The following is a 12,769-nucleotide window of genomic DNA, read 5'->3' as shown; positions in this document are numbered from 1 at the left end:
CAATTTTCTATTATTTCTTTAACCCATTAGACACAAAATGTTGTTTCAACACATAACCACCATAAAAATTATTAGGGAGATATTTTACGTTCTTTATTTTCATAGCAAGTCTTCAAAATCTGGCATGTATATCTCGATTTGGGTGCTAGATTTTCATCAGAAATGATCTGTATCTAGATTTCATGAAATTTATAGTTGAAATGGTAGGTTCACGTACCATTCACGTCTGGAAACACACGGCCCTGGGGTCCCGTCCCAGCTATTTCCTTCTGAGCACTCACGGGCTGCCGTTGTGCCTGCCTTCTCACCACTACTGCTCTCAACAGTTCCAGAGATAAGTATCTAACATATATCTGAATAAATAACAATCAGTAGAATTCAGACTTTTCTCCTTGGATAACCCCACTGCTCTCTATAGAATGAAGCCGTTGGAAAAGGGTGGTGTTCCCCATTCTTCTCAGAGGTCGAGAGGCAAAGGATTCACTTCTGATCCCACCTCCCCTCTGCGCAAGTCAAATGGAAACCTGAGGACGGCTTCTCACCGGCTATCACGCCAATCTCACACTCACTCTTGCGCTCACCCAGCTCTCTCCGCTCAGTCCTGACTTCCCCAGGGCTGCTTTTTAGTTATGCCAAAGGCAGCTGGGCTCACTTGAGTTCCTGGGTCATATAATTGTTTGCTTTGGGTTACTTTCAACCTGATGAGGACCTTTCTAGAACCATAGAAAGCCTCACCAGGACCAAGAAAGAATGGAACTGGCTCCTGCTGATTGGAAACCTGCAGGCTGAAGAGGAACAGGTGCCCCCTTCCCCGCGGTCTAGCCTCACTGCTCACCTCAACTTCCAGGCCCAAAGCCCCTCCTCTGCTCCTGTCCACTCTGCAAGGCCGAGGGCATTCCAGTTCCTCCATGAAGCATACCAACAGTCTGGTCTCTGCCTCTTGGCTGCCTTGTTCCACAGCCTTATATGCTTTGCTCTCCTTTGCTACTGGACTCTGAGCTCATTTGCCAACCAGCAGGAGGCTGGCAGAGCACAAGTGCTACATGACTCCCACCCCTGCCTGGCTGTGCAGGCCAGGGTTCACTGAAGTTGCAAAGTACCTTTGTAATGTGATAAACTTAAAGCAGAAATGTAAAAATGTTCATGCCTCAAGGAGTAAAATGTTCTCATAGAAAGCAGGAAAAAGACACAGATGACAAAAGTGGTTCTCTAGGTAGTGTGATAATGGCAGTGTTCCCACAGACGAGCCAGCCCCTGAGCACAGGCCTGGAAGGTGAGAGGCTATGGGCTGCCGCCACTTTTCAGCCTATCTACGGATGACCTATCTATCGAACAGTTGGCATAAATTCCCTCAAAATAACATCAAAATTATTTGCTAAGTCATTTCCCAGTGAGATGATATATAGTTTTAAATCCTGGTGAGTTTTTCTACCCCTGGTAAAATGATAATGATTTAACTGAACAAGTTTAATAAAATGTAAAAGAACTATGACTTTCTATCTCCACTTCACATCTAGCAATCAGAGTATGTGCATCACTTTTAGCCATGACCAAGGACCAATGTTAGGGCTTATGTGCTCACCTGATACAATGTAGGCCTTAGCTAGGAGGGGTGTTGTAAAAGGATGTGTTCAGGATTCTACTCTTTTGTACCACTGGCTAGAGACCTTTATAGCCTGATGTCCCTGGGTTCTTCCAGCATGTCAGGGAAAAGCAGCCCTGGATAGCTGGCATAACCATCAGAAAGTCTCACTGAATGGTCCTGAGAGGCTGGCACAGAGTGGAGCAGACCCACGGCCCCCACTTTGGTGCTCAAAGTGAAGGCTCTCAAAGCGGGTGGAGGGCTTGTGGCCCTAGAAAAATTTGGCCCTAGACAAAGAAGGGCTGGGCAGGGGGCAGAACAGGTTTTGTAAACTTACCAGTGCATGAGTACCAGCACTTTGTTTTCTACCGAACTATACAATACCACCCAGATATGATCACTGGTGCTTCCATTGATGGGCTCATCCAATTAAACTCATCTAACACACAGGGTGAGAGCTCGGCCCTGCCTGGCCATTCCCTCGGGTGCTTTCTAGGATCCCAGAGATGGGGCGGGTCATCAGGTCTCCTGCTCACCTGAGCAATAGATCTCACAGAGCCCGTCTCAGTGGCAATGTGGCCAGAAGCCATGCACTGGGTAAAATACAGTCTAGTAGCACATTATTAAAATAAAGCGAAATGTAAAAATACGGATTAAATTTCCGAGACAGTTTTATTTCTTCCTTGCCCTGAGGAGAAAAAACACTGCAGTGTTAGGTGGGAGCCTGCCCCTTCCCATCCTGGTGAAGGCGGGCCTTTAAGGCTGAGGGGCCCTAGCCAGGGGGCTCCCGCAGACTCTGGCAGGTGGCGGGAGGGGGCTTCATGTCACAGTAGCTGAAGATGCAGCCATCCAGCACATCTCCCTGAGAGACGCCATCGAGGCAGGGATCCTTGAAAGTTCTGGTGTTGTCCCACATGCCTTTCTTCTCCAGTGTAGCTTGGAGAAGTTCTCGAATTCTTTGGTTTTCCTTGGAGGTAGACTCCCAAACAACTTCAAGCTCACTTTCCACCTCTCTGAGAGAAATAAAATAACAAAAGTTTAAAATAGCATAATTAAAAAAGATTTATAGACCCCTTATCAATCCTAAAGTAGAAAGAACTCAAATGGAAGGGTGCTTAACATCAGCGAACAGAGCCTTCTGTGCTTAGGTTCTGAGGTGAAGATTCCCAGTGATGAATGAAGCACCAAGGTGCCTTGGAAATGGAAAAAAATACTAGGGCACAGGTAGAAACAATTTCTTACCTTTTCTCTCTAAGTTCTGCCTTTTCATTTATTTTGGCATCAATGCACATATCCTTTTGTTTCTCTATAGAATTAACATGTATAAGAATAAAATACAATAACTGCAGTGGTTGACCTATACACAATGGCCTGGCCATGGGCACCCACTTGGCATGGGCCCTGCAGGCCTCTCCTGTGACCCTTCTGCTTGCCTGCACTGCTCAATGCTCAGGCACTTTTCCCAGGCATCTATCCATAAAGCCACTGATGGGCCCAGACATGAAGAGTTAGTAAGGGGGTACGGAGATCGTCGGGGAGTGGGACTCATATCCAAGGACACAGAGAAGACTGGCCTAGACCATGTGCCAGGAGGGTGAGTTCATGTTCTCAGAGGGAACCAAGGCTAATGAGGGAAGGAAAAGACAGCAAAGCAGTTCTTTTTGAGTAACGACTCTGTGACAGGCATCATATGGGGTGATAAGGAAACAGACAAAAGTATCCATGTCCTCACGGGGCTACTGGGGGAACAGACCAGGATGATGAGCCTCATGGAGGAGTGTGAGGGAGAGAACAGCAAGCCTCATTGTGGGAGGAGGAGCAGGCCTTGTGCAGGGTTGGGGAGGTGAGCTCCTTCAAAGATACTGCCAGATGTTTATGAAAATGTTAGAAACTGAATTACCAGGTGGACTTAGCACTACTGTTTAAAGAGAACACAGATTCAGGGAGGCCAGTGACATGCTCACATGTCCAGTATTCACTTTTCTTGTGAACTGTTGCTTCCTTCCAAGGCCCATGATGCCGAGTGTTGGGCACTATTTAGTTAAACTATGTCTAAACTAATTTCTAGCACAAAAACACCTAGGTATTTGATAAATTACAGCAATTATGATAAATGTATGGCTAAACTCAAAATAAAGAATAAGGAATCTCTAAGGACAGAAAAAAATGAAGATTGAACTGAAACCACAGAGTTAGATAAACAAAACGTTGGTATTGTTTTGAAGACAAAATCTCATAACAGAAACCCAAATTTCTGTAAAATGGAGATTAGGTTTTGGGCCCATATAAACTAGGTGTGACAGAAAACCCCAAACTCTCTCATATCCCTATTTCTTCTCTTCTTCCTAGATACACTCTGAACTATGTATTCCAGAATTAGGCAGGGAAGTGGAGGCACATAAAGAACGCTCACAGAAAGAATGGTTGAGTGGAAAATCTGCCAGTCTTCAAAAGAAAACTGCTCTGAGAGGCTAGGAGTCAGTCGCCTGTTCTCAAAATCATCTGGAGTTGAAATCTACATTGTTCTACATGATTGGGCATCCCCAGATGCTGACTAGAATGAACCAAGAGTACAAAGCCATTTTTGAAACAATCAGGTAAAAATACAATAGATGGGTTAAACAGTACATTGAACTCAGCTGAAGAGAGGATTAGTAAACTGGAATATTGAGCAGAGAAAGTCACCCAGAATGCAGTTCAGAAAAATATATGATATTAATAAGATATATATTAGAAATGTAACAATGGCATTATTTTAAATGTCCTTTTTTATTTTTAAAGAAAGTATTATTATAGTCTATTTTTAAAAATTTTTAATAAAATTAAAGTGGCTCCAGGTTAGAAATATTCTCTGGAACCAAAGAGAAGCAAATGCATATCTCTGAGATCGAGATCCCCAATCTGGACCCTAAGGATTCCACAGAATAAATTCAACCATATGTGATTTCATCATTTAGTCATACATAGAATATAAAATAAGTATGAATGAAATGATAAAAGAATTTTAATTATTATTAAAAATAAGCAAAGAACAAGAATTTATTTTAAAAATGATTAGGTAGAGTTAAAAAAAAAACAAACAGAAGTTCTTAAAATGAAATATACAGTTATTAAAAAAAAATCTTAGTGGCTGGTTAAATAGTACATTAACGTAACTGAAGAGAGAATTAGTAAACAGGAATATTGAACAGAAGAAATTATATAGAATGTAGACCAGAAAAACAAGGAGATGGAAGATTTAAAAAGTAAGGCACACGAAGGATTTAATAAGAAGGTCTAACCTACATTTAATCTGTATTCCAGAAGAGAATTTAGAAAGAATAGGAAATGCCTTATTTTAAGAGATGACTGAGATTTTTTTAGATGAATGAAAGACACAAAACCAGAGATATAACTTATACAAAGTAGATAAGTAAAAAATTCATAGTTAAACACATAACAATGAAACTGTAGAATACTAGATATAGATCTTAAGAGGCAAGGGAAAAGACAGATGAAGACATCTAACAGCAACAGTGAAACAGAGAAGACAATGGAATATGCTGAGAGAAAAAGCCTGTCAGGGTAGAATTCTGTACCCAGCAAAAACATCTTACAAGAATGAAGACAAAATGCAGATGTTTTCAGATACACAAAAACTAGGAAAGCTTACTCTCACTAAAGAAATTTCTAAAGAATGTACTTTAGGAAGAAGGAAACTAATCTGAGAAATAATGTCTGAGATGCAAGAAAGGATATGTTAAAAGATAAGCAGGAATATTAAACTTTTGAGTTTTTTGAGCAAAAATCAATTTGAATCTGGCAGCATCCAATCTAGCAGATAAAAAGTTGCTCCAAGAAGCTGTATAAAACGAAAGGCTTTTATGGGCAAAGGAAGTAGGAACAAGAAAGTTATATGAGGCAAAAATAGTAGGCTGGTTATCACCAGGTTACTCTTTTAGGGGATGGCAGGGGTCTATCAGATAGATTACCAAACTAGTGCAGATCAGGTAAGTCCTGATTGACTGGTTTAAGATTCCATTTCTGGGAGAGTCAAAATTGTAAATTAAATCTCAGTCTGATTAGCATAAATACTCCATTTTGGGCCTGTTGTCTTGTTTTTAACAACTAGTAAAAAAAGAAATTGGCAAACTACAGGTAAATCAAAATAAACAACTATATAAAACTAGTAACATTTAATTTGGGGGTGTTAAAAATAATGACATAAAATAATCTTTGTTTTTCACTTTCATATACTTCTATATCTAATGATACTAGACAATAACAACACATAATCTGAGGGAGGAATAATTAGATTAAAGCATTAGATCATATATTTGGGGCAGAAATATAGAGATGCTGATTAAATTTATATTTTTAATATTAAATATCCATGGTGAAATTTCAAGGGTAACCCACTAAAAAAAAAAACAGAAATAGAACATATAACTTTCAAACCAAGGGCAAAAGGTGGAATGGGGAGAAATCTAAAAAAAAAGTTCCATTCTATTAATGCAATTCTAAACTTCCTATCTGGCAAGAAACTTAGTATTAGCCCAACTTTTTACAAAATGACTCTTCACAGTGGTAAGAACTTCTGTGACTACAGAAACCATGTTAGATCTGACTTCATTTTGCCTGGCATTAAGAAGCACCTGGTTGATGAAAAACAAAACAGATGACTGCATTCCATATGGCATCGAATACATGGACCCTACTATAACTTGAAGAAAATCACATCCGAGCTGGGATGTTATGTACAGTATGGTGACTATGGGTAACAATACTGTATTGTGTACTAGAAGGTGGCTAAGAGAATAGATCTTAAATGTTCTCACCATAAGTGCTTGGGGAAAATTTTAAAAAGAAAATGATTGAGAAAATAAAAATTAGGACCAATGCTAAATACAGATAAAACTACAATACAAAAGCAAAAATAAGCAATCGAACAAAGAAAACAGATCCAGAAAATCCTAGCAAACATTCAAAAAACAAAGAGACGATATGATGCTGGGGCAGCTCTACCTTTTCTGCTGCAGTGCCTCGTCCAGGACATCCTGCTTGTCCTGCAGCATCTGATGGAGGTGCCTCATCTCCTGCTGGTACTGAGCTGTCTTGTTAGCAAAGTCCTCCTGCTGCTCTGCCAGACGGTGACTAATGTTACCCAGCTTCAGTGCTGACTGCTTCTTGTACCCCTGGAGGAGGAGAAGGTACTGTGTGAGTGAGGGGATGCTGCTTCTTGCCTAGGTCAATGGCTTCCTTCAGTGCATTCCCTACCCAATTCCTTGGGCTGTCAGAGTTATCCCTGGATAGGTCTGATCTGGGAAGGCATGTCTGGATTATAAAAGTCACATAAAGTAATAAAAGAATTTCAAGTACAATAAAACCAAATTTAATTTGTATCATGTCTCGTTTTTTATATATTATAAATAAAATTAAAATAGAAGGACCTGGCAAGATCTGTCATACTCTTCTGTTAGTAAAGAAGTGACTGACATAGAAGACTAATTCGTTCATTTTCCTATGTACATTTTTATTGTATAGTGTTTAAGGTTATGAATTTCCCTCTGAGCCTTTCTAAAACTGTTGTCACATAGATTCTAATTTATAGTTCATACAGATTCGATTCTCTTGAGAAATTATGATATTCTTGAAGTGGATCTAAGATGGCAGCACAAAACTCTGAGCTCGCCCCCTCTGAAGAACACACTGAATTTACATCTATATTTAAAGCAATTCTTCCTGAGAGAAAACTGAGAGCCAATTGGGCAGCTTCTGCACAACAAACAAGAAGGACTGTCGAAAGAAGGCTGGGGAACTGTGAGGGCTCCTTCGGAGCTAAGACAAGTCTCCAGGACCAAAGGAACTGGTGAGCGCCATTACTTATATTTCCTCTGCACCTGAACAGCAGGCAGGAGCTCCTATCCAGGGTCTCTGGATGAACTGTAGGGCCACTGTAGCATGTACCCAGCCATCCCTCTTGGAACTAGATCCAGCAAGAACAGGAGAACACCGCAGTGTGCACAAATGGGGTCCCTCCACATGGACATTGATCTAGCGGGTGCATCAGGATGCTGCTGCTGCATGCACCTACAGGGCTTCATGTGCATGTGAGACCTCTGATCAGAGAGAGTGAAGAACTAGCAAAATGCTATAGTAATCCGCATGCCAGGCTATCCCATCCAGAAAGGGTGCAGAGATAGTGGGGTACTCCTGCACGTGCATGTGGGGCTGCCCTATCCAGACTTGGTTCAGGCAACAGAAGATTAAAACAACAGGGTGCTCTGGATGCATACAGGGCAGCCCTGCTGGAGCAAAAGGGCAAGGAAGCACATACGAACCAGGCTGGCCTGCCTAGAACCCACTCCTTCTGGCCAAGCAGCTTATCAGGTATACCATGTGCCTTCCTGACTACAACTGGCCTACCAAAATCATCTGGCACACAGACTGGGAGACATATCTGTTTCGGTTAAACCATAGGAACAAACAGAGAAAGCCAAACAAAATGGTGAGACAGAAGAATATGCCCCAAATGAAGGAATAAGAAAAAAACCCCAGAGAAAAACTCTAATGAAATGGAGATAACTCATTTGCCTGATAAAGAATTCAAAGAAACAGTTGAATGGATGCTCAACAAACTTGAGAGTAGAATAAAGGAACTCAGAGAGCACTTCGTTTAGAAAATGTAATAAAGAATCAACCACAGATGAAAATAATAACTGAAATGAATAAAAATTAGAAAGAACTGAAAATAGATTAGTTAATATAGAAGAATAGATTAGCAACCTGGAAGACAGAATAGTGGAAATCGCTCAATCAGAACAGCAGAATGAAAAAAGACTTAAAAAATGAGGATAGTATAAGGGACCTCTGGGATATTATTAAGTGCTCTAACATCTGCATCATAGGGATTTCAGAGAGAGAAGAGTGAGTAAAAAGGGCAGAAAGTACATTTGAATAAATAATGGCTGAAAACTTTCTTAATCTGGAGAAGGAAACAGACATCCAGGCCAGAAAGCACAAAGTTCCAAAAAAAATGAACCCAAAGAGACTTACACCAAGACATATTGTAATTGAAACAGCAAAAGTTAAGGATAAAGGCAAGACAACAACAAGGAAACAAGTCACAATAAAGGAAACCCCATGAGGTTATCTACTGATTTCCCAGAAGCAACTTTATAGGCCAGAAGGGAGAGGCAGGAAATATTTACAATGCTAAAAGAAAAAAAAAAAAACCTATATTCTAGAATATTATATCTGGCAAGGTTATCATTCAGAATTGAAGGATAAAGAGTTTTTCAGAAAAGCAAAAATTAGAGGAGTTCACCACCACTAATCTAACTTTACAAAAAGTGTTAAAGGATCTTCTTGAGGCACAAAAGAAAAGGCTCTAACCAGAAATGAGAAAATACTAGAAGGAAAAAAAATCTCACCAATAAAGGCAAATATATAATAATCACAGTGAATCAAGAAAAGCTAATATGAAGGTTGAAAGACAAAAGTAGCAAAATTAACTATAACTGCAATAAATAGGGGGTACATAAAATAGAAAGATAAAAAACATAATGTTCAAAATATAAAGAGTATAGTGTTTTTAGAATGTATTTGAATTTTCACACATATCAGCTTAAAATAGAGTGCTATAGATATAGATGGATATATACGAGCCTCACAGTAACCAAAACCCAAAAACCTACAAAAAATACACAAAAATAAAGAGAAAGGAACCCAATCAAAACACAAATGAAAACCAGCAAATCAAAAGAAAAGAGATCAAGAGAAGAAAGGAATAGAGAAGAACAAAGCAACCAAAACCAACAAAATGGCAATAACTACATACCTATCAATAATTACTTTAAATGTAAATGGACAATATGCTTCAACCAAAAGACACGGAATGGCAGAATAGATAAAAAAGCAAGACTCATTTATATGCTTTCTACAAGATACTCACTTCGGTTTGAAAGACACATACAGACTAAAAGTGAAGGGATGAAAAAATACATTTCTATGCAAATAAAAACAAAAAGAAAGTTGGGGTAGCAATATTCATATCAGAAAAAACAGACTTTAAAACACAGTGTAAAGAGACAAAGAAGGGCACTACTTAATGTTAAAGGGATTAATCCAGAAGCGAATATAACAATTGTAAATGTCTATGCAACCAACACAGGAGCACCCAAGGATATGAAGCAAATATTAATGGATATAGTCAGAAATTAATAGTAATAAAATACTCCTCTTCAATGGACAGATCATAGAGATAGAAAATTAATAAAGAAATAATGGCTTTAAATGCCACATTAGATCAAATTGACCTAATAGGCATGTATAGAGCGTTTCTTCAAAGAACTGCTAATTGCATATTTTTGTCAAGTGCACATGGAACATTTACCAGGATAGATCACATAGTATGCCACAAAATGAGCCCCAATAAATTCCAAAAGATCAAAATTATAACAAGCATGTTTTCTGACCACAATGGCATGAAACTAGAAATCAACTTCAGAGAGAAAAGTGTAAAAAACACAAATATGTGGAGATTAAACAATATGCTACTAAATACTAAACAACCAATGGATCAAAAAGGAAATCAAGTAGAAGGTACCTTCAGACAAATGAAAATGAAAATATAACTTTACAAAATTTATGGGATTCAGCAAAAGCTGTTCTACAAGGAAAGTTCATAGCTATACAGGTCTATCTAAAGAAGTAGGTAAAATCCAAAGTAAACAACATAACTTTATTCTTAAAGGAACTAGAAAAAGAAGAACAAACAAAATCCAAAGTAAGTAGAAGGAAGGAAATAATTAAGATCAGAGCAGAAATAAACAAAATATAGACTAAAAAAAAAAGTAGAAAAGATCAATGAAACTAAGAATTGGGTCTTTCAAAGGATAAATAAAATTGACAAACCTCTAGCAAGACTCATCAAGAGAAAAAGAGGGCCCAAATAAATAAAATCAGAAATGAAAGAGAAAAGATCACTACCAACACAACAGAAATACAAAGGATCATTGAAGAAAGTATGAACAATTATATGTCAATGAACTGGACAATCTAGAAGAAATAGGTAAATTTCTAGAAACATACAACTTTCCAAGACTAAATAAGGAAGAAACCGAATCTGAATAAACTGATTACTAGCAATAAAATTAAAGAAACAATAAAAAATTTCCCAGCAAATGAAAACTCAGGACCAGATGGCTTCCCAGGTAAATTCTACCTCACATTTAAAGAAGAATTAATGCCACCCTGAACAAGCCCAATCTCGTCTGATCTGGGAAGCTAAGCAGGGTTGGGCCTGGTTAGTATTTGGATGGGAGACCACCTAGGAAGACCAGGTGCTGTAGGCGTAAAAAAATAAAAAAATAAAAATTAATATCTATCCTTCTCAAAATATTCCAAAAATTTGAAGAGGAAGGAATGCTTCCAAATTCATTTTACAGGGTCAGCATTACTCTGATACTAAAACTAGACAAAGACATTACAAAAAAAGAGACTTAAAGGCCAATATCCCTGATGAACGTAAATGCAAAGAATTTCAACAAAATACTAGCAAACCAAATTCAACAAAACATTAAAAGGATTATACACCATGATCAAGTGGGATTTATACCAGGGATATAAGGGTGGTTCAACATTTGCAAAGCAACATGATTCATCACATCAACAAAAACCAAAGATAAAAATCATGTGATCATCTCAACAGATGCAGTGAAATCATTTGACAAAATTCAACATCCATTTATGATAAAAAATAAAGTGATTATAGAAGGAACTTAACCTCAAATTGATAAAGGCTGTGTACATGACAAGCCCATAGCTAATATACTAAATGGTGAAAAGCTGAACACTTTTCCTGTAAGATCAGGAACAAAACAAGTATACCCACTCCTACCACTATTATTCAATATAGTATTGGAAATCCTAGTCATAGCAATCAGACAAGAAAAAGAAATAAAAGGCATCTAAATTGGAAAGGAAGAAGTAAAACTGTCACTATTTGCAGATGACATGATACTATACATAGAAAACCCTAAAGAATCCACCAAAAAATTAATAGAATAAGTGAATTCAGTGAGGTAGCAGGATACAAAATTAATATACAGAAATCTGCCACATTTCTATACATTAATAACAATCAGAAGGAGAAATTAAGAAAACAATCCCATTTACAAATACATCAAAAAGAAAAAAATACCTAGGAATAAACATAACCAAGGAATGGAAAGACTTGTACTCTGAAAACTATAGGACATTGAAGAAATAAATTGCAGAGGACACAAATAAATAGAATGTAACATGCTTATAAACTGGAAGAATTAATATCGTTAAAATGAACATACTACCCACAGCAATCTACAGATTCAATGCAATCCTTATCAAAATGCCAATAGCATTCTTCTCAGACCTAGAACAAATAATCCTAACATTTATATGGAACCACGAGAGACCTCGAATAGCCATAGCAATCTTGAGAAAGAAGAACAAAGTTGGAGGTATCATGATATCTGATAATCTATACTACAAAGCTATAATAATCAAACAGTATGGTAATGGCACAAAAACAGACACAAAAATCAATGGAACAGAATAAAGAGTCCAGAAATAAACCCTTTCATATATGGTCAATTAATCTACAAAAGATGGCAAGAATGTACAATGGAGAAATGTACAAGTGATGTTGGAAATACTGGGCAATAAAGAGAGAGAGAGAGAGAGAGAGAGAGAGAGAGAGAGAGAGAGAGAGAGAAGAAACTGGACTGGTCTCTTACACCACATACAAAAACAAACTCAAAATGGATTAAAGACTTAAATGTAATTCCTGAGACCATAAAGCTCCTGGAAGAAAATACAGGTAGTTAACTATCTGATATCAGTCTTGGTAATATCTTTTTTGGATATGGTCCTTTGAGCAAGGGAATCAACAGCGAAATTGAACAAATGGGACTTCATCAAACTAAAAAGCTTCTGTAGAGTGACAGAAACCATTAACAAAACAGAATCTACTGAATGGGAGAATATACTAAAAAATGATATACCTGATAAAGTGCTGATATCCAAAATACATGAGGAACTCATATATTTCAAAAACAAAAATAAACGATCCGTTCAAAAAATGGGCAGAGGACTTGAAGAGGCATTTCTTCAAAGAAGACATATAGATGGGCAAAAGACATATGAAAAGATGCTCAAATCACTAAT

At 37.9% G+C, this 12,769-nt stretch overlaps 1 protein-coding gene across 2 annotated transcripts in view; it reads right to left on the bottom strand.

Annotated features, from left to right (window-relative positions):
* Positions 1 to 2,232: 2,232 nt before the first annotated feature.
* CEP89 (centrosomal protein 89) overlaps positions 2,233 to 12,769 on the bottom strand; it is a 66,253-nt gene continuing 55,716 nt past the window's right edge. Inside the window, exons 18-19 of one of the 2 annotated variants that reach the window (XM_011371855.2) lie at positions 6,587 to 6,756; positions 2,233 to 2,595 (exon numbers count right to left, since the gene is read on the bottom strand). In XM_011371855.2, coding sequence (XP_011370157.1) covers positions 2,355 to 2,595; positions 6,587 to 6,756 — 411 coding nt within the window. In that variant the 3' untranslated portion in view covers positions 2,233 to 2,354. The remainder of the gene's footprint in view (positions 2,596 to 6,586; positions 6,757 to 12,769) is intronic. The other variant, XM_023537655.1, reaches the window with a different exon arrangement.

This window comes from Pteropus vampyrus, unplaced genomic scaffold (genome assembly GCF_000151845.1).
Source record: "Pteropus vampyrus isolate Shadow unplaced genomic scaffold, Pvam_2.0 Scaffold196, whole genome shotgun sequence".
Taxonomy (NCBI): Eukaryota; Metazoa; Chordata; class Mammalia; order Chiroptera; family Pteropodidae; genus Pteropus; species Pteropus vampyrus.
The sequence above is the reverse complement of the archived record's forward strand: the minus strand, read 5'-3'. Positions and strand labels throughout refer to the sequence as shown.